This window comes from Pseudorasbora parva, chromosome 2 (assembly GCF_024679245.1).
Source record: "Pseudorasbora parva isolate DD20220531a chromosome 2, ASM2467924v1, whole genome shotgun sequence".
Classification (NCBI taxonomy): Eukaryota; Metazoa; Chordata; class Actinopteri; order Cypriniformes; family Gobionidae; genus Pseudorasbora; species Pseudorasbora parva.
This window is the reverse complement of record NC_090173.1, coordinates 15,447,576-15,474,959: the sequence shown is the minus strand read 5'-3', so window position 1 is coordinate 15,474,959 and position 27,384 is coordinate 15,447,576. Positions and strand designations below refer to the sequence as shown.

At 39.3% G+C, this 27,384-nt stretch overlaps 2 protein-coding genes across 5 annotated transcripts in view; one reads left to right on the top strand and one right to left on the bottom strand.

The window, feature by feature from the left end:
- slc16a5b (solute carrier family 16 member 5b) overlaps nt 1–11,369 on the bottom strand; it is a 31,582-nt gene extending 20,213 nt beyond the window's left edge. For 2 of the 3 annotated variants that reach the window (XM_067456974.1, XM_067456987.1), the window contains exons 1-3: nt 11,232–11,369; nt 2,447–2,616; nt 1,089–1,491 (exon numbers count right to left, since the gene is read on the bottom strand). In XM_067456974.1, the coding sequence (XP_067313075.1) occupies nt 1,089–1,470 (382 nt within the window). In that variant the 5' untranslated portion in view covers nt 1,471–1,491; nt 2,447–2,616; nt 11,232–11,369. Of the gene's footprint in view, nt 1–1,088; nt 1,492–2,446; nt 2,737–11,231 lie in introns of those variants that run through there. The other variant, XM_067456982.1, reaches the window with a different exon arrangement.
- On the top strand, nt 11,307–21,777 carry atp5pd (ATP synthase peripheral stalk subunit d). Of its 2 annotated transcripts, none has more exons than XM_067457036.1 (6): nt 11,307–11,445; nt 12,032–12,163; nt 12,761–12,857; nt 12,946–13,017; nt 21,065–21,127; nt 21,495–21,777. In XM_067457036.1, the coding sequence occupies exons 2-6, from the start codon at nt 12,042–12,044 to the stop codon at nt 21,624–21,626; spliced, it is 486 nt and encodes a 161-aa protein (XP_067313137.1). In that variant the 5' UTR covers nt 11,307–11,445; nt 12,032–12,041; the 3' UTR covers nt 21,627–21,777. The 2 variants fall into 2 exon arrangements, with proteins under 2 accessions (XP_067313137.1, XP_067313128.1); XM_067457027.1 differs by having other exon boundaries at nt 11,319–11,449.
- Nucleotides 21,778–27,384: the final 5,607 nt, after the last annotated feature.

The window sequence follows — 27,384 nt, the reverse complement described above, 5'->3', positions numbered from 1 at the left end:
GAAGCCGTACAAGAGTCTAGTTCTGGCTGAAAAGTGACCTCTGACCTGATGCATGATGTATTGACGACAGCAGAAGCGCAGAACAAAACAAAACACGGTCACAAAGTCTAAAACGAAATTTTTAAAGAGAAATGTGGGAGGAGCTTGAGTTTGTTGCCTAGCCCCATTTGTTTGAACTGTGAGAGGCGACTACTCTACCTTAAACTCACTCTACTCCTTCATCCCACATCATTGGGTCAGAGGTCACTCTTCCATCAGAACTAGACTTGCATACGGCAGTTACCGGAAGCCAGTGATTATAAAGTTATAAATATGGATATTTTCCTTACACAAATGCATCGCTTGACTTCAGAAGGCCTTTATTAACCTCTGGAGCTGTGTGGAGCACTTTTATAAAAGATGGACGCACTACTTTTGGGCTTAAATCTTAGGTCCCATTCACTTCCATAATAAAGCTTGGAAAAGCCAGGATATTTTTTAATAACTCTGTCTGTGTCTGGCTGAAAGAAGAATGTCATATACTCCTAGGATGTCTTGAGGGTGAGTAAATTATGGGACAATTTTCATTTTTGGGTGAGCTAACCCTATAAGATGGCCAAAAACCTTGAGTACAAACCCAGAGTTCAAGAGTGCACATTTCCCCATGTGGAAGAGAACAGACCTCTGCTGTCCTCTTCTAACCTCTGTGCCTGTTTATGTTTCATGTTATTAAACAGATCAGTGTTGCACAACTAAATAATTACCGTAACTTGATAAGTTTTTTTCAGATACAGTTTCTGACCCTGTGGTGAGGGTGACTGCGGGTGCGCCGCGAGGATTGCGTCACAAAGCGCGGATGAACTAATGCAGTGGTTCCCAAACCTGTCCTGGAGGACCACCAGCCCTGCACATTTTGTATGTCTCCCTCATCAGACAAACCCACTTCAGGTCTTGCCATCTCTACTTATGAGCTGATGAGTTGATCAGGTGTGTCTGATGAGGGAAACATGCGAAATGTGCCGGGCTGGTGGTCCTCCAGGACAGGTTTGGGAACCACTGAGCTAATGGATCAAATGCATGAATCAGCAGGATCAGAGAACCCTCCCTACCGCCTGCATGCAGCACTGCCATCATGATAGCTGGCACCCATGACGTCTCAGTGTTGCTGGCTTGGAAGTCGTTCTGCAAGTCTGTGTAAAATATCCCGATGCAAGAAGGGAAAGCCAGAGTCATCGCTAAGACCAGGACGGTACCTGCAACGACCACCCAGCCCCAGCCACCCTCGGGCGGTCCTGTGGTGGAATGATGCTGCACCTCTGCAAAAGTGGAGGATTCCTCTTCCTGTTGGTCCGGCTCGTCTGGTTTAAAGTTGGCCGTTTCTGCCGGCCCAGAATCTGTTTCTATGACCGGCAGAGAGGAGGTTACAGCGGTTGTGCCAGCATCGGCCCTGTTTAACAGCAGGGTCTGATGAACCTCTGCACCCTCCGTCATTATGTCTCCTCACTCAAGTGCCTACAGGGATCAGACAACAAGCAAATTATTGTTATTTTTTACAGTACTATCTCTAAAAAAAAAAATAGCATATGCATGCGATAAATGTCTCTGGTTTGAAATCCCCAGCATGGAAATTGTCACATTCAGCCACACAACTGTGTGTTTTGTGGCTTATTTGGGAGCTGATTAACTTTGTTTGTGTCAAACAACACACAAACACACACACACACACACACACACACACACACACAATATATATATATATATATATATATATATATATATATATATATATATATATATATATATGCTATATTGCATATTGCATAACTATATATTATGTATGCATTTTCTTCATATTTTATCATGCTACTTTGTATCATACCACATCGACGAAATTTCAGTATCTTTACACCAGAAAAAAAGAAAACAAAAGCTTTCTTATTTGTAAAACATCATTGCCGAATCAAGAATATGACGACGAATTAATTTGACTGCTTTGATTGATTTGTTTTCTTCGACGCAGCATGTTTGACAATGCAGTGTAGCTTAGAAAGTTTTATAATTCCTTTTTTTCTGGTTCTGTTCCGTTCCTAACAAATAAATCAATTTTCACCGGCAGCATAGCGCAATCATTTCCCAAACTGCACCGGTAATCCGCACGAGCCAGAACTTTGCACAAGTTATATCGGTTTTATTTTTTGGCACAGCTCTATAGCTTGTTCATTACTAAACTGCACTTGTAAATAAATTGCCTTGACTCCCTGAAACATGAGATAAAGTACCTAGATTATCGGAAATTTCACATTTAAACCACACATCCTAATAATAACGCAAATTATTAAAGCTGAGATGAAGAGATAAACACACACCTGCTTTTATGTTTGGTCCGTCACCTTCAACGTTAACTCTAATAAAACAACCAGCAGGGTATTGTGTACAACACAATAACAATCAATATGCTTTCCCTCACCTTTAGGACGTAGATGACATCAGTGCTTGACGGTAAGTGGTCCTCCGTGTGCTGTTGACCACTCGCGCGCCCTCTGACCCGCGCGCCGTGCACTGAGAGCTGCGGGAAGCCCGAGACTCCCTGCGGAAATGTGCTGCTTCGATGTGGACTGGATTAGAGAAAGCTCGTGACTGTAGGCAACTTTTTTTTTAAACTCCATTATGATTTCTTCATCACTGCCCCATTGCCACACTATAAACTCTGACGTAATTATAGTTTTGCCAGCAACCACGATAATAACTTTTTTTTGCTTTTTGCTTTTTTTTTTTTTTTTGAGGGGTAGGCTAGGTCTACACATCTTCAGTTCATTCTTTTAATCCAATCTATTAATTTCATGAACCCAATTTTTTTTTTATTTAACTGTAAGAAGTTTAACATGTTTAAAGGTAAGTGTTTTGATTTTGCTAATATTTAACTATTTAGTAGGCCTAGCCTAGGCTATGGCTTGAATTTTCCATATTGTGTGCATGACACGAAATGAAAAGGGCCAGTTTCATAGAATGTCCCACAGAATCAAATAGCCTATGCAAATAATTAATTCAAAATGGGTATCGGAATGGGTTACTCATCTAATACCCAATTAGGCTACTGTGACAGCTGAATAGATTTTTGTGTTGTGTTGTGTTGTGTTGTGTTGTGTGTTGTGCAGGTGTTTTGGGGAAATGTACTCCATATAGAGTACCTCACTGACCTTTAGCATAACCATACAAGTAATGAAAATAACAAGAGCACCATGCAATGGAGGGCATAGATAGTGAATAACACTGATTATCTCTTTATCATGGTTTTTAGTAGGTGGTGGGATATATTAGGCAGCAAGTGAAAATTTTGCCTTCAAAGTTGATGTGTTAAAAGAAGGAAAAATGGGAAAGCGTAAGGGTTTTAGCAAGTTTGACAAGGGCCGTGTTGTGGTGGTGCTAGACAACTGGGTTAGGGCATTTCCAAAACGGCAGCTCTTGTGGGGTGTTCCCGTCTGCAGTGGTCAGTATCTATCAAAAGTGGACCAAGGAAGGAACAGTGGAGAACCGGCGACAACAGGGTCATGGGCGGCTAAGGCTCATTGATGCACGTAGGGAGCGAAGGCTGGCCTGTGTGGTCCGATCAAACAGACGAGCTACTGTAGCTCAAATTGCTCAAGAAGTTAATGCTGGTTCTGATAGAAAGGTGTCAGAATACACAGTGCATCACAGTTTGTTGTGTATGGGGCTGCATAGCCACAGTCCAGTCAGGGTGCCAAAGCGCCAACAGAGGGCATATTAACAGAGGGCACATTATAGCATAAGAACTGGAGCACTTATGAACCATGCTTGCTTTTACATCACGGGGATGGCCGTGCGTGTCGCTTACCTGGGGAACACATGGCACCAGGATGCACTAATGGAAGAAGGCAAGCCGGCAGAGGCAGTGTGATGCTTTGGGCAATGTTCTGCTGGGAAACCTTGGGTCCTGCCATCCGTGTGGATGTTACTTTGACATGTACCAACTAACTAAGCATTGTTGCAGACCATGTCCAGCCTTTCATGAAAACAGTATTCCCTGGTGGCTGTGGCCTCTTTCGGCAGAATAATGTGCCCTGCCACAAAAAAAAAAGAAAAAAAAGATTTAACAGTAAATGAAAAAACATGCACAAATAAATGTGATAAAATAAACATTTCTTTAAATAAATGAATTGATTTAAGAATTGTAAATAAAGAAATACTCCTAAAAAATACAGTAGCTACAGTAGTACAGTAATATATCGAGTAGGAAAAAAATGTAAACTAGACACTAAATATTCTATAAACAATAGGTTACTGTCGTAACCCCGGTTCTCTGAAACATTGAGTGGAGAGATCCACCTATGGGAAGGGCATCCGTACCTGACCTCTGCAGAAGCATCCAATTGCACCAAGTCTGACAAGACAGGCAGGAGCGCGCAGCCAATGCCCAGTAAGGCCCCACCCCTTACCAGCGGGCATATATGGGCTGCATACGCTACTGTACATCAGTAAGTATATTCGCTTCTCGTGCGGTAAGCGGGGCAAAGCTGGTGGATCTCTCCACTCGATGTTTCAGAGAACCGGGGTTACGACAGTAACCTATTGTTCTCTTTCATCATCTCGTTTCGAGATCCACCTATGGGAGAGACATGGACAGCTCCCCGATTGCCCAATACACTCACAGTGAGGTCCTGTTAGCCAGAAAAAGACGGTCACCCCGAGGGGCGGTGCACGACGCGTCTCATAATCATGAACTCGCCACACCGACGCAACCGCGTAACTGCGGTGTGAAGCAGGACATGAAACATAGGCTATGTGTGGCACACATAAAGAAGGCAGGGTTAGGAAGACCCCACCCCCAAGACCGAATGTGCTACTGAGGTTCTGGTGACATCCAGCCTGTAGTAACGCACAAACGTATGGGGAGAAGCCCAACTGGCCGCAGAACAGATATCCTGCAGTGATACTCCCCTGAACAGAGCCCAAGAGGCGGCCAAGCCCCTCGTGGAATGAGCTCTGATGTTCCCTGGGGGTTGCACTCCCTTTGATTCATATGCCAAGATTATAGCGTCCACAAGCCAATGTGAGAGGCGTTGTTTAGACAGGGGATCCCCTTTGCGAGGAGGAGCCCATGAAACGAAGAGTTGGTCACTCTTCCGGAACGCGCTGGTCCTAGACACATACGTTTGTAACGCACGGACTGGACACAGGGCATTTAGCCTCTGATCCTCCGCGGAGGAAAAGGGCGGAGGGTGAAAAGCGGATAGCTCCAACACCTCCGATGTGAACGCAGGGAAACATTTCGGCATGAATGCTGGATTAGGCTTGAGGAAAACCTTATCTCCACCCAGAGAGAAATTGATGCACGAGGGGTGGACCGAGAGTGCATGTAACTCACTGACACGTTTGGCTGACGCCAAGGCCAAGAGCAAGGCTGTTTTGAAGGACAGCAACTTAAGGGGAATATTCCCCAGAGGCTCAAAAGGGAATTGAGACAGAGCTTCCAGTACCATGGAGAGGTCCCATTCAGGGATCGTTCTCCTAATGACTGGCAAGGAGCGACGGGCGCCCTTCATAAATCTGCGGATTAGAGAATGCTGCCCAACCGTTGAGCCCTCAAAACCCACATGACAAGTAGAGATAGCTGCCAGATAGACCTTAATAGTGGAAAAAGACCTGCCCTTATCCATAAGGTCTTGGAGGAAACACAAGATATCAGCGACTGAGCACTGATATGACGTAAGACCCCGCCCATCACACCACTCATCGAACACCTGCCACTTACAGCCATACAAGGACCGTGTAGAAACGGCCCTGGCATTCTGTATAGTAGCCACCACGCGCGGGGGAAGCCCTAACGCGCTTAGGTTCGTCCTCTCACGGGCCAAGCCCAGAGAGCTACCCTGTCCGGGTGTGGGTGATAAATCTCCCCGTTCGCTTAAGACAATAGGTCTATGCGGAGGGGGAGGCACCACGGCTGGGCATACAACAGAGGGATTATCTCTGCCAGCCACGGCGCTTTGGGCCACCTGGGTGCTATCAGGATGAGAGAAAAAAACCCCTCTCTCGCCCTGGCCAGTGTGAGAATTATCAGGCACAGGGGAGGAAAGGCATCAGCACTCTGGGCCACGGGTGGGCCAGTGTGTCCACCTCGAGGGGCGCGTCCAAGTCCTTTAGCGAGAAGAACATAGGACAATGGCTGTTTTCACGCGAGGCGAACAGATCTACGGGCGCCCGTAGTCTCATCCATATCATGTCTACTATCTGAGGGTGGAGGTGCCAATCTCCGAAGAGCGGGTTCCCCCTCGATAGAAGATCCGCGCTTCTGTTCAGAATTCCCGGAACATGAGTCGCGCGTAACGACAGGAAAACTCGCCCGCTCCATACCAAACGCTTGTAAGCTAGGGCATGAAGCTTCGGCGAGCGCGCGCCGCCTTGACGATTGATAGCCACTGTCGTGGTATCGTCGCAGCGTACGAGCACATGATGTCCCTGCAGACGAGGCAGAAAATGATTCAGAGCCTTCTAATTGGTTAGAAGCTCTAAATTATCTATGTGCTCTGAACGTAGTTTGCTCGGCCGCAAACCGTTCACAGTTCTGCCCTCCTGGGTGGCACCCCAGCCTGTTAGGGACGCGTCCGTCGTCACGACCTTCCGCAACATGACAGTCCCCAGAGGGGTACCCTGTGCGTAAAAGTCCGCGCTCTTCCAGTGGCGCAGAGCTGCAGCGCAGGTGCGCGTCACTGTTACAGAGCGGCAAAGATCGTGTGACGGGCTGAAATGTAGTGACAAAACCCATTTCATGAACGCCCTCATCCTCAGGGGTCCTAGTGGCAAAAACTCGATAGCTAAAGCCAAAAGACCCTGTAGCCTGAGACATGTGCGATATCGCACCCTCGCCCCCTCTCTGAACTGTGACAGACAGTTCGTCAGAGAGAGAACGCGCTCTTGAGAGAGACGCGCTCGCATGGAGACTCAGTTGAGCTCCATGCCCTGGAAGATCACCCTCTGACTGGGTGTAAAGTTGCTCTTGTTCACATTCACCCTGAAGTCCAGAGATCGGGTGTGCGCGAGCACACGGGAGGTGTCCTGCAACACCTTTTCCCTCGAATCGGCTATGATGAGCCAATCGCATATGTATGTCAGGATCCGTAGACCAGACATTCTTAGGGGAGTGAAGCCCGCTTCCACACGCAAACAGAAAGTTCGGGGGCTTAATTTTTGCCCGAACGGAAGCACCGTGAGTTCGTAACAAATGCCTTGATAGGCGAAACGAAGAAACTTCCGGTGTGGTGGATAAATGCTTATGTGGAGAAAAGCATCTCTCAGATCGACCGATGTGAACCAGTCGTTCCGTTTCATGACACGGGCGAGCGAACCAAGGGTTAACATTATGAATCTGTATTTCCTCAAATGTTTGTTCAACACCCTGGGGTCCAGAATAGGACGGAGGGAACCGTCCTTCTTTGGGACCAGGAAATAACGGGAAAAGAAACCCTGGTTTATCAGATTGTGGGGAACCACCTGAAAAGCACCTTTGTTTAGAAGAGAGGAGATTTCCTCCTTCAGGACGTGGGCCGTGCTTTCCTCTGTGTGAGAAAAGAGAACGCTGCTGAAACGTGGATGTTTCATAGCAATCTGCAGACGATAGCCCTGTAATATCATGTGTAATACAGTAAGCCAGGCTGACACACAGCTCGTGTGAATGCTCGTCCGGGCCGTGCTGGCTTCGAGCATGCCTAGCTGGCTTATTTGTGATGCAATGGCGCCCTCTAGTGGAGAAACTAGGGACGACACGTGCAGGTTCACCATTACGAGAGAAAGGGTATTTCCCTACATTGAGAGGGTATCTCGCTGTGACGAATTCATTTGATTCGTTAGATTTATTGTGTTTTTTGTGTTTCTGTGTGTGTTGTGTTTTCTGGGAAACACTGGGGCCGAAGCCTTTATTATTTGGGTGAGGGGAACACAGTATGTGCGGTGTGGTTACACTGCTTTTGAACTTTTCCTCACGACAATCCCCTTGAACAGGGGGGAACACACATCGTCCACCAAACACATGGGCTGGGCAGCCACGGGAGGGGGACACCCTACAGCAGGAACCTTCCGTCCTTTGGACAGGGGTTCTGGGGCAGGAAGAAAGCCCAGAAAACTTCTTTCGAGGCTTTTCCTTGACCTGATTAAAATTACGTCCCGGGACCGGGGGGTTAGGCAAACGCACAGGGGGCGCCTGGCGTGGGACCGTCTTCCTGGGAAGATACAATATGAAGGCCTTGTGCTCCTTCTTGTCGTCGCATCGTTGTTGCATCATAGCAACTGCGGGGCCAAAGAGAGCCCGGCCGGGCTCTACCGGGGTGCCTGCGATACGTTTCTTTTCGCTATCCGGGAGACCAGACAGGTTGAGCCAGAGCGAGCGCTCTCCTACCACGGAAAGCGCCATAGAGCGCCCGCAGGTTTGGACGACCTGACGAGCATTACGGAGAACGAGGTCGTTAACCGTGATGATCTCCTTCCACAGTGCAGGAGAGGGAGAAGATCCCTTATCTAACTGCTGGCCCAGATCGTCCAGGATCTCCGCTTGGTAAGCGGAAAGGAGGGAGGAGACATTCAGAGTCCTAACAGCCAAGGCCGAGGATTTATAAACGGCCTGGTGCACCGAGGCAGAAAAACGGTCCATCCTGTTAGGAAGGACCGGCTTCGGGGGGGCGGGCAGCCCTCCCTGGACTGGGTTGAGGTGTCTGGTAATGGAGGGCTCAATGGCAGGCGGTTCGCCCATGCCGCGAGCCGCCATATCTTTAACCTCCAGCCCCGCGAGACCGTGTTTAAGATCGAGCGGGTCGTTCCAGTAGTGCCTCATGTGCTTAGCGCACGCTGGAAGAACGGGAAAGAGTTCTTTCCTTGGGCCGGGGGGGGGGCTCCCAACACTTTACCGTCATAAATATCCCTCTCCTGGTCGGTGGCACTCTGTGGAGCCGGCCATTTAAAGGGGGGGTGAAATGCTGTTTCATGCATACTGATCTTTTTACACTGTTAAAGACTTGGAATCCCATACTAAACATAGACAAAGTTTCAAAAGTTAAGGTGGACGTTTGATGGGAGTATTTCTTTGTCAAAAATACTACTTCCGGTTAGTCATAAGTTTCGGCAAGTTTTTTGAGATCATGCGTCCCCATTGACGTTAGTGGGGGCGGAATTTCCTTGTATGGGCCTTACGGACAATTCTACCGGAAGCGCGTGAGAGAGAGCGAGGGAGAGAGCGAACAGCCTACGCCCATCAAAGCGCTGGTTTGTAGGACGCTGGACAGGTGACAATTACACATAGCACATAATTTCACCAAAAAAGTGGGTTTTTGGTTGCCAGACCAAGACAGTCCTGCACAGATTCGCCAAAAACCCCGCGTTAAGGCAACAGTGGATGTAATTTGCTTTTCCGGATCAGCAACTGAGTTGCGCGAATGTTTATATCTGTTCGCTGCATTTCGGTGCCGACTGTTTCACAAGGCCCAGCTCGACGCCGAATTTTCCCAATCGCCTAATGCTGAAGGATGGAGCAGTCCCAACGTTAGAAGGGTGAGTGAGACTGCTTTTAGTCCGCTTACTGTCTACACAAACCACGCGTAAACACACAAACACACGTGCACAACTGCACTTCCCACATGTACACCTTCAAAGACAAAAATACGACGATATAATTCAAGTATAAATATGTAAATAACACAAGCCGCTAAGCATATTATATAGTTAGTGTATAACTTGTAACTTACCACATACAGACGTCCTGCTCTAGTCGTTTTTGCTGCTGCTCCTGTTCAACTGCAGCCTCTGGGTCTGATTCCGGATCATAGATGTATGGCTGTATCTGATTAAAAGCCATATTTTTATTTTGAATAAAGTTTTTTTCCGCTGTTAGGGATGACGCTCGACTCAACACACAGCGCGCTGCTGCACACGTCATTATTTAGCTCCGCTCACACGACACGCCCCCACCCGCTCGGCTTTTTTCGGAAAGACTCGGAACAGCGCATCTTTCTTATATAATTAATAAAAAAATAAAAACTTTTCGGAGATATGCAGGATGCAATGCTACTCTATAGGTACTCAAGATTGACATGACACTGACTGAAACTGAGTGTTTCACCCCCCCTTTAATGTTGAGACGAGCGGCCGCTCGCTCACACACATCCAGGAGGATGGACTGAGGCAAGGCCGCGGGGGCGCTAGCCTGGGGAATAACAGAGGGCGGGATGGACTCCTCGTCCGCCGAAATTTCAAGAAGGCCCGCGTCGTCGTAATCACCGGACCCGGCAAGATCGTCGGCGAGCGGGAGGTTACCCGTGAAGATGTCCTCTTCGGGGAACTCAGGATTGGGCTGGTCAGCCAAAACAAGAGCCGTCGCGCCCCGGGAGGTCCCCGGTTGCGCGCTATCGTCACCGTGTTCCATATCCGAGTACGACAAGTCGAGCTCGCCACACTGAGTAGCGGCAACTTTAAGGCGGTGTCGCAGGAGTTTCTTAAGCAGTACCAGGCAGTAACTGCAGTTCTCCGGGTTCTCTATTGCCTCCTCTGCGTGCTTGAGGCCCAAGCAGACCACACAGAAAGGGTGAAAATCCTTAGCGGCGATAAGAGACCCACACGCGGCCGGGCAGGCCCGTAATAGGCTAGACACAGAAGGAGAAGACTGAGAGAGCGACATACCCGCGAAAAACTCAGAAAGGTCCGTGGCGGCAGCCGTGGAACAGGAAGACGGACGAGAGCGCGAGCGGCTCCGAATGCAGACACAGAATGTGGCAGAATAGAACTGTCACGCCCGGTGGAGGCTGATCTGGCGATATTTCCTCCTGCAGACAATAAGTGAGCAGCGCAAATCTAACCGAACTGTGTCAGTGCAGAGATCGCGAGAAGCGAATGTCAACTGATGTACAGTAGCGTATGCAGCCCCTATATGCCCGCTGGTAAGGGGTGGGGCCTTACTGGACATTGGCTGCGCGCTCCTGCCTGTCTTGTCAGACTTGGTGCAATTGGATGCTTCTGCAGAGGTCAGGTACGGATGCCCTTCCCATAGGTGGATCTCGAAACGAGATGATGAAAGAGAACACTATTTTACACATTTATAATATTAGGTTTCACATTATGAAGTTGGTCTTTTGCTGCTTTTTAAATTTGAGGATGGGGTATCACCAGGTGGGGTATCAATCCTGATAAATGCCAGGATTATCAAATTGCGGAAACATGCTGCATCTTTACTTTGCATCTTTTATTTCTTTTACTGTCTATGCATCTTTAAGGTGATTAAAGTAACCGAATCTTGGGCGCCCTCTTGTGAACCATGGTAAAAATAAAAAAGGAAAACAAAAGTCTGCTGCAGCGTTTCTCCGGTCCGCTGGGTGTCAGTGTGGCGCACTACTCTTCTTAACCGTGCTTCCGCTCTCCCTTCCGGCGGCCATCACGCTTCTGTCATTGCAGCGGCTTGATCCTTGAGCAGTGAGTATGTGTCTACATTCACTCATTTATTAAATATGACAGCGCCGAATGTTTTAAATTTATTAAACCATCAACTTTAGTCGTTATCTTTCATGTTTATATGAAATGACGCTGTCTTGAGGTGGCTATTTCGGTCTTTATTTTCTATCATTCGTACGCTGACCTTGTCTTGTCGACTTGTGTGCGTTACGGAAGGCTTTTCATTTCTGCTGTGCTTATCAACCTAACGTAAGTTTCTGTAACCAGAAGAGAAAACAGCTACGCATTTGTTATAAATTATGTTTAAATACGAAAACCGTGTTTTAGGACTACAGCCATCTGGCTGGTGTCCAGTATGTTGGTATTGCCTGACTGATTATGTGTAGGCTATATTTTGATTATGTGTAACGTTAGGCTATATTATGAATATGTTATGTGTGGATAACAATCATCATTATATGCTTGGTTTCACAATTATGACGTTCAAAGTCAGATTGGACCAACTGGCTTTACAATCTGCTTGACATTGATTCAGCTGGACACAGTTTGCTTAACGTGTTAAGATCTTTATTCTTAATAACCATGTTCTTAAAATGAATTTTGTCAGGAGCAGAAAGATGGCAGGCAGACGTGCAGCTGTAAAGGCCATTGACTGGCTGGCTTTTGCGGAGAGGGTCCCACCGAATCAGAGGGCCATGTTCAACAGCTTGAAGACCCGCAGTGACTCCATCACAGCGAAGTGAGTCTCTGCATGTTTCACAATTTCTAGCACACGGTTTATGCATGGTATGATGTATGGTTCTTAAAGGTATGCTGGATTTGTTTTGAACCCAGCAAGGGTGAGCCATAAGCCATCATCATTGTGCCCTTGAGCTAAACAATATAGGTCAGGTGCAGGTCAGTGGACCTTCCTGGGAATTTACTGAATTTTAAAGGGGAAAAAGCGATATTTAATACTTAATAGGTTGTTTTTTTTCCCCAGCATCATTACTCAAGTCTTCAGTGTCACATGATCCTTTAGAAATCGTTCTAATGATTTGATTCTCAAGAAAGACTTGATTATCAATGTTGAAAACAGATGTGCTGGTCAATATTTCAAGGAAATTGTAATACATTTTTTTTTTTTTTACTATTTCAATAATTCGGTTCATTTACTCTCCAAATTAATGTAGAAACAACTTAAAGACAGTATTTTTTGTAATGTTTTTATTTTTTTTGAATGAATACCAGAATCACTGAAACTGATGTCTCAAGGATTTGTTTTTTCAACTTGCAGCCCTAGAAATGTTGTATCAGTCAGGTTAATTATAATTTATGCTGAACTTTTTACTTGCAGACTTGCATCCTTGCCAGAGAAACCAGCTCCCATTGACTGGAGTTTCTACAGGAGTGTTGTGGCCAAAGCAGGCATGGTGGATGAGTTTGAGAAGAAGGTGAGATCCAGTGATTTCTCTCAGACTCTGTCTCTTCTACTGCACTGTGTCTTATGGATTATCTTTCTACTTGTCTCTCAATCTACAGTTCTCTGCACTGACGGTCCCTGAGCCAGTGGACACTCAGACTGCAAAGATTGATGCCCAGGAACAGGACTCTGTGAGTCTCTCTTCATACTTCAGTTTTTCTTCTGTCCAGAAGATGTTTTGTGTGTCAAACGCTGGGCCATTGTCCTGCTGTGTAGCTCCAAAACACTTTTCTGGAAGTTTCTAGTAGGGATGCTCCAGTCAGGATTTTTAGAGCTGGTACCGATTACCAGTTAAATATATATATTTTGTCATCATGATTGTCCAATCCCAATCATTCATGCTTATAGAAGTAATACACATTTTCCCCCTAGATGAGTAAAAGCACAGATGTTATTTACAGTAATGTCTAGGGGTGCCACGAGATCTTGCGAGACTAAATTGTGACGAGATTTCTCGTTGAGGTGACGTCATATTCTTCATAGTGTGTGTGAGGGTGAAGTTTATATTACGCCTCCACTCTAGTTCTGCTTTTTATAGAAATAAACACAATTTAATTCAGGTGGATAATAATAACAGTCGCTTTAATAACATCAGTTCATCTAGAATGAGCTGTTCGCAGCAGTGATCACGTGACGAGACGACAACGGTGTGTTATGAGGGTGATACATCGCATTGAGCTGTTGTTACAAGTCAGGGTGTCCGTGGGGTTTTAAAAAGTGATGAATCAAAATTGTCAAATTTAAGGCCATTAAAAGTGTTAAATGTGGTCTCATAGGTATTATTTTTTTCCAAATTAGGTATTATTTTTTCAGACTATCAGGTGTCCTATTCTGATTTAAATTATATCTGCGTTCGGGTTAGTTCGTTTAAATATGGGCTTTAGCATATCTGGGCACATAATCAAAGATCTTTCGTCTCCGTCTCTCTCAACGTGTGTTTGATGCTGACGTCATATTCAGCGGTCGTTCGGCATCATCTCAGAGCACTGCGCGCTCCTCAGAAGTGGCTGCATGGCTTACGTTTTATTTTAGACTTGCTTCAAGGCATATTTTAAAAAGAGCAATCTTAAATGATTTATATGAAGTCTAAAATGAACAAAGAGTTGTGAGAGAATGAGGCGCGGTCCATTAGATCGTATATAAACAGTGAGATCCCCGTGTCTGCCTGCTCTTAAAGGGACAGCAGCCAATAAAGCTTCCTGTCAGTAAAGTTAAAGAACAAAGGGAACAGAGAAAATGACTCGCTGCTCTTGACTACATAACTTTTGTAGCTTTAATAAGAATTAACTATTTAATTTATAGTTTATGCAGTGCAGACTGCATATAACTTTGATAACTGTATTAAATTTCTGTATATTTCCTAACTGTTAGGGCAGGAATAAACATGACTTTTATTATGGGTTTATGTTAGCATTGTTTTAAGTTTACTTAAATTAAAAACGGTTATATTTTTTAAGCCTAATAATGAATGTAAAAAAAAGAAAAATCAGTAGCTGTATTAATATCAGTAATACTGGCCTTCATTCATAAAAAGATGCCATTTAAACAAGTATTTAAAATATACTGTCATTATGTTGTTTCTACGTTTTAACTGTGAAATTATATTAAAAAATGTATTAAAAACGTACAAAAACGTTTTTTTTTATTGCGATTAATCAGAAAAAATGTGTGATTAATCTAGTTAAAGTTTTTAATCGATTGACAGCACTATTTTTTAGTATTTTGTTTAATTCAACAACATATCACAGTTATAGAAATGTAATATTTGGCTCAGGTTTTGTTGTTGAAAAAAAAAAACACTAAATCATTTAATTGCTGAATTACCAATTATTAATTGAAATCAAATGTGTATGCAGTAATGCTTCTCCTTAACCAACCTAACTGAGATCTATTTTACAAAATCTGTGTAAATAATAGAAAGGTCGCTGATTAACACTTGCAATTCAGTGTCGTTATTGTTTTAAAAAATATTCTGAAGGTAGTAAAAAAGGTATTAAAAAGTAGTAAATTTAACTTAAGGATTGCTGTATATACCCTGCAAGTGCGTGTTACATATTAGTGGACAAGACCGTGGCGGAGGATTCGTTATACAGCAGAAGCGCCAGGCTTATATTTTAAACTGGTTGCTGGGCACCACCGATCCCTAATCACAGAGTATGCGCGATCGCGAAATTTAAAGTGAAATTAAACACGATTTCAATACGTTACCGCTGTTTGAAAGCAGCTCCCTGAGGCACGTGAATATCTCCCAATATGAAAATGATCTAGTTGTAACCATCTCTTAGCTCTGTATCATGCTTGAAGAAAAATTGGTATCTATTTGCACTTTCAATATTGAGTACTTTGATTATGGTTGTTTGCGCTTAATATCAATGATCTATTTGTAGGGTTGGGCATCGTTTTGATTTGAACGATTCTGATTCCGATTCCGATTCTTACTTTCGATTCCGGTTCTTTTCGATTCTCGATTCCGATTCTTTGAGGGGTGGAGTCAAAACATGTCACATCGATATTCAATACTATTTTCAATACCACAGGGGAAAAGCGCTGCATATACTGTCAATTAGATATTTTTTATATAATTTTTTTTTTTTTGTCTGTCTTTTGAAAGTCTAGGCAATCAAAAATTTCTTCTGAAGAGATCACTTTATATGATAAAGCTTTTAAGCTTTTTCTCTTATATAAACATTGATCAATTACTATTAAAATTATCTCACAAATATTTGCTAACTCAATGTATTTTTTACAACGGGGTAATTATGTTGCAATAGCTTACACACAGCACAAGTAAGCTTGATTTCGAATGGTAAATTGAATTTAAAAAGACGACTAAACAATAATTACATAAGAACAAAAAAACATATTACAAAAAATAGCACAAATAAATAAAATAGAATAAAATATATAAATGAAATAGACTGCTTTATTTTTTCAGGTAGGTCTAACATTCAGGTAAGAAACTGAATTAAAAAACGCAAAGTGGCTAATTAAATTTAAAATAACACTGGATAATGTTTTTTGTAGTTTGACTTTGAATAACAAATGACTGCTGCCCCTTTAAGAACTGCGGCACTCATGGATCCTGAACACCGTTCTGTTACTCATTCTTCATTTCTTCCTGAATTGTTCACGACTGTGTTTACATTAATACTCTTCTAAATGTGCACTGAGAATTTGGTTGATTGTATTTGACTAATAAGCTGGAAAAAGAAGCGAATATTTGCACTTGTATGTCAGAGGGGGCTTTATTACGGGATGTGTGTGTGCGCGCTTCAGATGTGAGCTTGAAATCTGAGGGATTCGTAGAATTATGTGCAATCCCGCGCGAAATTCAGACCGATCACACACACTAACACGCTGTCGTAAGGAAAAGTCCAGCAGAACGCGCGTCCGTCGTGTTCAGAGGGTTAACCGGGCTGAGTGAGAATATGCGGCTGCGCGTCAACTCGCTGTCAGTCAGAGAGAAGAGGAGAGGAGGGCGCAGCTGATCGATAGGCTACTGTAGAAACTGAGCAGGCTATCGTATCTTTTCAGATATTTCAGTATCTATATTTTTGACAACACTAGTTGCACTGTTTCGACCCAGGCTTTTTAAAAGTGAAATAAATCCACACTTCAGAGCGCCGTTTACCGGACTTCCATGGCTAAAAGAACAAGTGGGCGCGCACCGGAAATCAGGTGGCCATGGAAACCAAAACTTGCGCGTTTGGAACCGAAGATCGGAACCGAAAACAAATTTTCTAAACGATTCCGATGGAATCGTTATTTTTTAAACGGTTCCAAGTTGGAACCGGTTCTCGATGCCCAACCCTATCTATTTGTGGGAAGGAGTTCAGTTCAGAGACAATCGTACTGCTGTCTTTTGCTGCATATGATTATTAATATTTAGAAAGGTGACTAGAAATGAAATGACATTCATTACAAGATGATTAGTTAAAACATTTCAAATGCACCTGAAAACAAATTTTATTTTCTAGTCATGCATTTCATCATTGTGGATTTCTTAAAAATACTAGGTAAAAATCTCGAATCCGTTCTCGTGTCTTGTCACACCCCTAGTAAGGACACTTGCAAAGACAGGCATTTTGACACAAGTGTGTGTATTTGATCTTTCAAGCCCAGTAAGATAAGCAGGGTTGCTCGATTATTGCAAAAATCATCACAATTATTTTGGTCAATACTGAAATCATGATTATTTAACACGATTGTTGGAGGGTGATATGATCAAAGTTTTATTTCATGATATGCGTTTTAAATGTCAGTGAAATTTCCCAATTATTAAAATTTAACTACAAACAAGCACAACAAAAATACAAATGAAATGAACAATGCTTTAGGTTTTTCAGGAAGATGGGCTGAGCCTAAAACAGAAATTGTATAAAGTAATCAAATGTTAAATGTCACTGCTATATACATTAAATATAAGCTAATATTTATTTAAAACTAAAGTAAGTTTGATTAATGATTATTTACAACAGAAATCAGTTATTTACTTTTAGGCAACTTGCACCATTTTCAATCAAAATAGAAAACTCCTAATGCATCATGGCTGCTCATCCACAACAGCAGTTAGAGAACGCAAACCTCGAAACCCTCATCACCTACGTGTAAACATTACATGTTAGTCTATAGGCAAGCATATTTGAACGCATGTGAGCAGGTTTTTCTTTACAAAATGACTGCCGAATTACTTGTTTGCATTAAATAACACTGTTTTTAGTCATTTCTGATAATTTAGAAAACGTTTTCATCTGTACAGTGGGAAAGTGAAGTGAAGGAGGCATCACAGGGGAGAGTCTAGTTGTCTCAGTCAGTCTCTGCTGACACTTCAGAACTGCGTTGTGGTCATGTCTAGGTTAGGCATGTGCCGATATCAATTTTTCATGTTGCGATTAATTGATGAAGTTTTATCACGATATACGATATTATCACGTATTATTGAAATAAGTGGCAAAAAAGTGTTGCCATAGCTTAACAGCTTTAAGAACTATTTTTGTAAGAACAAAAATAACTGGATGTTTAAATACAATAATGCACCAAAAATATATACAGCTCTGGAAAAAAAATTAAGAGACCCCTCATTGAGAAATCAATGTTATGTGGTCTCTTGATATTTTTCAGAGCTGTAAAAGTACAATTTTCAAGATTAAAGTGCAAAAGAATTAGGCTATAAAGAACAACAGTTAGGCTTACAAATTACAATAAGGTCTCATTATTTAATGCATTCACTAAGATTGAGCAATAGCTACATTTGGTACAGAAAGTATAATATTTTTGGTAATGTTAGTTAAGAAAAACTGATCATTGTTAGTTTTATCTTAGGTCCATTAAAAAAGTTATTTTGATTTTAATGTCATTAAACAGTAACTAAGAAATTAACATCGAATGATTAATTCTTTATAAGTGTTTTTCATTGTCAGTTTGGTAATAATGAATTAACATGTTAACTAATGAAGTCGGATCTCAAAGTTATACTGAACAATAACAAATAATCAGAACAGTTCTAATTATTAGGACATGTTGTAGGCCTAGTCCAGATTTAAAACATGAAAATGTTTAAGTTTTAAAATAAATAGCCTATTAAGTATTTAAGTATTAAGTATTTGGTGCTGTGATGAACAACATTGAGATTACAAAAACGAATGGCTGTTTTAAAAACTACATGCGTTTTTTTGTTTGTTTGCTGGTTTCCGGGGTAACCGTGACATTCTGCAGTTCATCAGCGCCCTCTGCTGTCACTGAGCGGCACTTCAGCAGCGCGTCTCCTTCACCGGTTCAGTCATGTGCAAACGCATGTTGGGCTTGTTTATATCTGAGCGCGTCCATTTGACGAAGCATACAGCAGTGTTGAGCATTTATACGGTTGATGGGCAAAGTATTCTTGAGTGCATTATAAAAAAATTATAAATTGTTAATAAATTATTATTTACGATATTTTAAAGTGCCCACGATAACAATATCGTGCATATGCATTATCGTGATAAATCGCATTATCGCAAAATCGGCACATGTCTAGTCTAGGTGCAGGTCCACCATCAGATCTGGATCCGGCTGACTTCTATAAGCCTTGGGATAAACTAAGAGACCAACATTAGCATAGAGGCCTTTCTTTTTATGATGTAGCGAGTACATCAGGTGTTATGGGAAGTGTTCCCAGCTCTGGCTGACCTAGTTAATGCAGCTTAAAACTATCAATTTCTATTATTCAAATCAGTTAAATTATAATGTTTTATGTGTATGCCATAGTAAAGAGGTGTTTTTAGTCTAGATTACAATGCTAGGAAGACTGTTCCGACGTATATGCCTTAAAGCAGTCGAATTTTGTAGTTCGTTTTGTTCTCGGGTTACTACCCGAAACCCAAAGTTTAAAAGTACGATTAAAAACGATACAGACCCCATCAAGCTATGGCAGACGTGTCATTCAACCTATTGTAAGTCGATTATCATCACAAGAGTCTTAAAAAATATATTATGAAGGTTGAAAAGTTACCTAGTGCTGCTTTAAAGGGGGGGGTGAAACACTCAGTTTCAGTCAGTGTCATGTCAATCTTAAGTACCTATAGAGTAGCATTGCATCCTGCATATCTCCGAAAAGTTTTTTTATTTTTTATAATTATATAAGAAAGATGCGCTGTTCCGAGTCTTTCCGAAAAAAGCCGAGCGGGTGTGAGCGGAGCTAAATAATGACGTGTGCCCGCTGCTGCTATTGTGTTGAGTCGAGTGCGTCGTAAAGCTGTGTCATCCCTAACAGCGGGAAAAAACTTTATTCAAAATAAAAATATGGCTTTTAATCAGATACAGCCAAACATCTATGATCCGGAATCAGACCCAGAGGCTGCAGTTGAACAGGAGCAGCAGCAAAAAACGACTAGAGCAGGACGTCTCTATGTGGTACAAGTTATACACTAACTATATAATATGCTTAGCGGCTTGTGTTATTTACATATTTATACTTGAATTATATCGTCGTATTTTTTTTCTTTGAAGGTGTACATGTGGGAAGTGCAGTTGTGCACGTGTGTATGTGTGTTTACGCGTGGTTTGTGTAGACAATTGTAGTAAGCGGACTGGTTTTGCACGGCAGGCTAAGTTAGTGTTTACATAGATAGACACGGAATAGTAGCGCATTTGAATGAAGAAGCGCGCTTATTTAGTTCAACATATTTCCCCACTCTTTGTGTATTGTTGTTTGGAGTGCTTTTACAATACACAAACATAAAGTTACACATATAGTGGCCAGCTAAACAAATGTACACGCACTACACATCGCATGCTCCATTGATCAATTAACTATACGTGATCATGTTTGGGCTACTTGATGAGCATTGGCAAAAACACAGACATTAGAAGCAGTCTTACTCACCGCCTGCGGTTCTAACGTTGGGACCTTTATCGTTGGGACTGCTCCATCCTTCAGCATTAGGCGATCGGAAAATCCGGCGTTGAGCTGGGCCTTGTTTATGAAACAGTCGGCACCGAAATGCAGTGAACAGACATAAACCTTTGCGCAACTCAGTTGCTGATCCGGAAAAGCAAATTCCATCCACTGTTGCCTTAACGCGGGGTTTTTTGGCAATCTGTACAGGACTGTCTTGGTCTGGCAACCAAAAACGCACTTTTTTGGTGACATTGTAATTGTGCACATTACCTGTGCAGCGCAGCCTACGAGCCAGCGCTTTGATGGGCGTAGCCTGTTACTTTCGCTCTCTCTCTCTCTCTCTCTCTCTCTCTCTCTCACGCTCTTCCGGTAGAATTGCCCGTACGGCCCATACAAGGAAATTCCGACTTATTAACGTCAAGGGGACGCATGATCGCAAAAAACTTGCCGAAACTTATGACTAACCGGAAGTAGTATTTTTGACACAGAAATACTCCCATCAAACGTCCACCTTAACTTTTGAAACTTTGTCCATGTTTTGTATGGGATTCAGAGTCTTTAACAGTGTAAAAAGATCAGTATGCATGAAACAGCATTTCACCCCCCCTTTAAAATAACTCAAATGTTCACTGAAGCATTAAAGATTAAAGAGATCAGTTTTAAAACAAAATTGATCATTTTAACAGCTGGCCAATGTGTCATTCTGAAAATACAGAAAGTTTTACTGTACCGGTCTAAATTCATGTTCTTAGAGTTATAATTGTCTAACACATCTTTGTGTTGTTTCTTGATGTCTTCAGAACAAAACTGCAGCTGGTTACTTGGAAGCCTCTAAAGCTCGTATCGCTGAGTACGAGAAGGCGGTAAGTTCAACACGTACAATCGCGGTCACGTTGTGTTGATGTACTCCTTTAGCAGTTTATTCTGGTCTTATCTTAGCAAATTATTCTAAAGTGCATGTGAAAGGCAAAACTATTTGTGCTGATGGACCAGAACTTGAACCCATAGCTTTTTGTCATGCATTTATAAGTAATGATTGGCTACCAACCCATTATACTATTGAATAGTCGGCTGACTGCAATAGAAGCCTACATGTGCACAGTTTGTCTATGTAGCTTATTACATAAAGATATTTCCCAATACTCATTAATTAAATAATTGTGATTTGATCAAATCAAAGTATGAAGCATTTCCATAATTTCCCCCTCTCTGATTGTTTGTCCTTGGCAGCTTGAGATATTCAGGAACATGATTCCTTTCGACCAGATGACCATAGAGGATCTCAACAACACCTTCCCGGAGACCAAGCTGGACAAGGCCAAATATCCATACTGGCCACACAAGCCCATTGCAGACCTGTAATTTATTAGCAACTCTCAGAGCTTCAGTAATGAGTCTGAGGTTTCTCTGTATAGTCTGATCTGAGTTCTGCTTCTGCTGTAGAAGTAATTCCAATCGTGATCATTACTGTTTTATTTGTGGATGAAAATAAAAACAATTATAATTGTATAAATGACTTCTTTTTTCTTTTTTTTGGAACAATGTATACTATACAATATCCTCTACATCTAAGCCATAAACCTAGCCTGACAAGCCAGTCCCACATAAAGATATTTGGTCTGGAAACTCACCATTGACAGGGCTCAATCCGAGGGGCGGATAAACGGTTGTCTTTCAAACTCCCTCTGTACGCGGGAGATTTAAATAGATTTAAAACGATCAAAATACGACAGTGTATACTATGACAAAAAAGTAAATTTATTCAAATATCAAAAAGTCAAAATGGACAAAAACATCAAAATACGACAGTGTGTACTATGACAAAAAAGTGAATTTATTAAAATATCAAAAGTCAAAATGGACAAAAACATCAAATTACGACAGTGTGTACTATGACAAAAAAGTGAATTTATTAAAATATCAAAAGTCAAAATGGACAAAAACATCAAATTACGACAGTGTGTACTATGACAAAAAAGTGAATTTATTAAAATATAAGTCAAAATGGACAAAAACATCAAAATACGACAGTGTGTACTATGACAAAAAAGTGAATTTATTAAAATATAAGTCAAAATGGACAAAAACATCAAATTACGACAGTGTGTACTATGACAAAAAAGTGAATTTATTCAAATAAAAGTCAAAATGGACAAAAACATCAAATTACGACAGTGTGTACTATGACAAAAAAGTGAATTTATTAAAATATAAGTCAAAATGGACAAAAACATCAAATTACGACAGTGTGTACTATGACAAAAAAGTGAATTTATTAAAATAAAAGTCAAAATGGACAAAAACATCAAATTACGACAGTGTGTACTATGACAAAAAAGTGAATTTATTTAAATATCAAAAAGTCAAAATAGACAAAAACACTCAAATTACGACAGTGTGTACTATGACAAAAAAGTGAATTTATTAAAATATCAAAAAGTCAAAATGGACAAAAACACTCAAAATACGACAGTGTGTACTATGACAAAAAAGTGAATTTATTAAAATATCAAAAGTCAAAATGGACAAAAACACTCAAAATACGACAGTGTGTACTATGACAAAAAAGTGAATTTATTCAAATATCAAAAGTCAAAATAGACAAAAACACTCAAAATACGACAGTGTATACTATGACAAAAAAGTGAATTTATTCAAATATCAAAAGTCAAAATGGACAAAAACATCAAATTACGACAGTGTGTACTATGACAAAAAAGAGAATTTATTCAAATATCAAAAGTCAAAATGGACAAAAACATCAAATTACGACAGTGTGTACTATGACAAAAAAGTGAATTTATTAAAATATCAAAAAGTCAAAATGGACAAAAACATCAAATTACGACAGTGTATACTATGACAAAAAAGAGAATTTATTCAAATATCAAAAAGTCAAAATGGACAAAAACAATCAAAATACGACAGTGTATACTATGACAAAAAAGTGAATTTATTAAAATATCAAAAAGTCAAAATGGACAAAAACACTCAAAATACGACAGTGTGTACTATGACAAAAAAGTGAATTTATTCAAATATCAAAAGTCAAAATGGACAAAAACAATCAAATTACGACAGTGTGTACTATGACAAAAAAGTGAATTTATTCAAATATCAAAAGTCAAAATGGACAAAAACATCAAATTACGACAGTGTGTACTATGACAAAAAAGTGAATTTATTAAAATATCAAAAAGTCAAAATGGACAAAAACATCAAAATACGACAGTGTGTACTATGACAAAAAAGTGAATTTATTCAAATATCAAAAGTCAAAATAGACAAAAACATCAAAATACGACAGTGTGTACTATGACAAAAAAGTGAATTTATTCAAATATCAAAAGTCAAAATGGACAAAAACATCAAAATACGACAGTGTGTACTATGACAAAAAAGTGAATTTATTCAAATATCAAAAAGTCAAAATAGACAAAAACAATCAAATTACGACAGTGTGTACTATGACAAAAAAGTGAATTTATTAAAATATCAAAAAGTCAAAATGGACAAAAACATCAAAATACGACAGTGTGTACTATGACAAAAAAGTGAATTTATTCAAATATCAAAAAGTCAAAATAGACAAAAACAATCAAATTACGACAGTGTGTACTATGACAAAAAAGTGAATTTATTAAAATATCAAAAAGTCAAAATGGACAAAAACATCAAAATACGACAGTGTGTACTATGACAAAAAAGTGAATTTATTCAAATATCAAAAGTCAAAATGGACAAAAACATCAAATTACGACAGTGTGCACTATGACAAAAAAGAGAATTTATTCAAATATCAAAAGTCAAAATGGACAAAAACATCAAATTACGACAGTGTGTACTATGACAAAAAAGTGAATTTAATCAAATATCAAAAAGTCAAAATGGACAAAAACAATCAAATTACGACAGTGTGTACTATGACAAAAAAGTGAATTTATTTAAATATCAAAAAGTCAAAATGGACAAAAACAATCAAAATACGACAGTGTGTACTATGACAAAAAAGTGAATTTATTCAAATATCAAAAGTCAAAATGGACAAAAACATCAAAATACGACAGTGTGTACTATGACAAAAAAGTGAATTTATTAAAATATCAAAAAGTCAAAATGGACAAAAACATCAAAATACGACAGTGTGTACTATGACAAAAAAGTGAATTTATTAAAATATCAAAAAGTTAAAATGGACAAAAACATCAAAATACGACAGTGTGTACTATGACAAAAAAGTGAATTTATTAAAATATCAAAAAGTCAAAATGGACAAAAACATCAAAATACGACAGTGTATACTATGACAAAAAAGTGAATTTATTAAAATATCAAAAGTCAAAATGGACAAAAACATCAAATTACGACAGTGTGTACTATGACAAAAAAGTGAATTTATTCAAATATCAAAAAGTCAAAATAGACAAAAACATCAAAATACGACAGTGTGTACTATGACAAAAAAGTGAATTTATTCAAATATCAAAAAGTCAAAATAGACAAAAACATCAAAATACGACAGTGTGTACTATGACAAAAAAGTGAATTTATTCAAATATCAAAAAGTCAAAATAGACAAAAACATCAAAATACGACAGTGTGTACTATGACAAAAAAGTGAATTTATTCAAATATCAAAAGTCAAAATAGACAAAAACAATCAAATTACGACAGTGTGTACTATGACAAAAAAGTGAATTTATTCAAATATCAAAAAGTCAAAATGGACAAAAACAATCAAATTACGACAGTGTGTACTATGACAAAAAAGTGAATTTATTCAAATATCAAAAGTCAAAATGGACAAAAACATCAAATTACGACAGTGTGTACTATGACAAAAAAGTGAATTTATTCAAATATCAAAAAGTCAAAATAGACAAAAACATCAAAATACGACAGTGTGTACTATGACAAAAAAGTGAATTTATTCAAATATCAAAAGTCAAAATGGACAAAAACATCAAAATACGACAGTGTGTACTATGACAAAAAAGTGAATTTATTCAAATATCAAAAGTCAAAATAGACAAAAACAATCAAATTACGACAGTGTGTACTATGACAAAAAAGTGAATTTATTCAAATATCAAAAGTCAAAATAGACAAAAACAATCAAATTACGACAGTGTGTACTATGACAAAAAAGTGAATTTATTCAAATATCAAAAAGTCAAAATGGACAAAAACAATCAAATTACGACAGTGTGTACTATGACAAAAAAGTGAATTTATTCAAATATCAAAAGTCAAAATAGACAAAAACAATCAAATTACGACAGTGTGTACTATGACAAAAAAGTGAATTTATTCAAATATCAAAAAGTCAAAATGGACAAAAACAATCAAATTACGACAGTGTGTACTATGACAAAAAAGTGAATTTATTAAAATATCAAAAGTCAAAATGGACAAAAACATCAAAATACGACAGTGTGTACTATGACAAAAAAGTGAATTTATTCAAATATCAAAAAGTCAAAATGGACAAAAACATCAAAATACGACAGTGTGTACTATGACAAAAAAGTGAATTTATTCAAATATCAAAAGTCAAAATGGACAAAAACATCAAATTACGACAGTGAATACTATGACAAAAAAGTGAATTTATTCAAATATCAAAAGTCAAAATAGACAAAAACATCAAATTACGACAGTGTGTACTATGACAAAAAAGTGAATTTATTCAAATATCAAAAAGTCAAAATAGACAAAAACATCAAAATACGACAGTGTGTACTATGACAAAAAAGTGAATTTATTCAAATATCAAAAAGTCAAAATGGACAAAAACATCAAATTACGACAGTGTGTACTATGACAAAAAAGTGAATTTATTAAAATATCAAAAAGTCAAAATAGACAAAAACAATCAAATTACGACAGTGTATACTATCACAAAAAGTGAATTTATTCAAATATCAAAAGTCAAAATGGACAAAAACATCAAAATACGACAGTGTGTACTATGACAAAAAAGTGAATTTATTCAAATATCAAAAGTCAAAATGGACAAAAACATCAAATTACGACAGTGAATACTATGACAAAAAAGTGAATTTATTCAAATATCAAAAGTCAAAATAGACAAAAACATCAAATTACGACAGTGTGTACTATGACAAAAAAGTGAATTTATTCAAATATCAAAAAGTCAAAATAGACAAAAACATCAAAATACGACAGTGTGTACTATGACAAAAAAGTGAATTTATTCAAATATCAAAAGTCAAAATAGACAAAAACAATCAAAATACGACAGTGTGTACTATGACAAAAAGTGAATTTATTCAAATATCAAAAGTCAAAATAGACAAAAACAATCAAATTACGACAGTGTGTACTATGACAAAAAAGTGAATTTATTCAAATATCAAAAAGTCAAAATAGACAAAAACATCAAAATACGACAGTGTATACTATGACAAAAAAGTGAATTTATTCAAATATCAAAAAGTCAAAATAGACAAAAACAATCAAATTACGACAGTGTGTACTATGACAAAAAAGTGAATTTATTAAAATATCAAAAGTCAAAATAGACAAAAACAATCAAATTACGACAGTGTGTACTATGACAAAAAAGTGAATTTATTCAAATATCAAAAGTCAAAATAGACAAAAACAATCAAAATACGACAGTGTGTACTATGACAAAAAAGTGAATTTATTCAAATATCAAAAAGTCAAAATAGACAAAAACAATCAAATTACGACAGTGTGTACTATGACAAAAAAGTGAATTTATTAAAATATCAAAAGTCAAAATAGACAAAAACAATCAAATTACGACAGTGTGTACTATGACAAAAAAGTGAATTTATTCAAATATCAAAAGTCAAAATGGACAAAAACACTCAAAATACGACAGTGTGTACTATGACAAAAAAGTGAATTTATTCAAATATCAAAAGTCAAAATGGACAAAAACATCAAATTACGACAGTGTGTACTATGACAAAAAAAGTGAATTTATTCAAATATCAAAAAGTCAAAATGGACAAAAACATCAAAATACGACAGTGTGTACTATGACAAAAAAGTGAATTTATTCAAATAAAAGTCAAAATGGACAAAAACACTCAAAATACGACAGTGTGTACTATGACAAAAAAGT

Excerpts from the sequence above, each read along its gene's own strand:
- atp5pd (XM_067457036.1), top strand. The coding sequence starts at position 12,042 with ATGGCAGGCAGACGTGCAGCTGTAAAGGCCATTGACTGGCTGGCTTTT. Across the intron at positions 12,164-12,760 it reads AGTGACTCCATCACAGCGAA|ACTTGCATCCTTGCCAGAGA; the intron begins GTGAGTCTCTGC and ends TTTTACTTGCAG. Across the intron at positions 13,018-21,064 it reads ATGCCCAGGAACAGGACTCT|AACAAAACTGCAGCTGGTTA; the intron begins GTGAGTCTCTCT and ends TGATGTCTTCAG.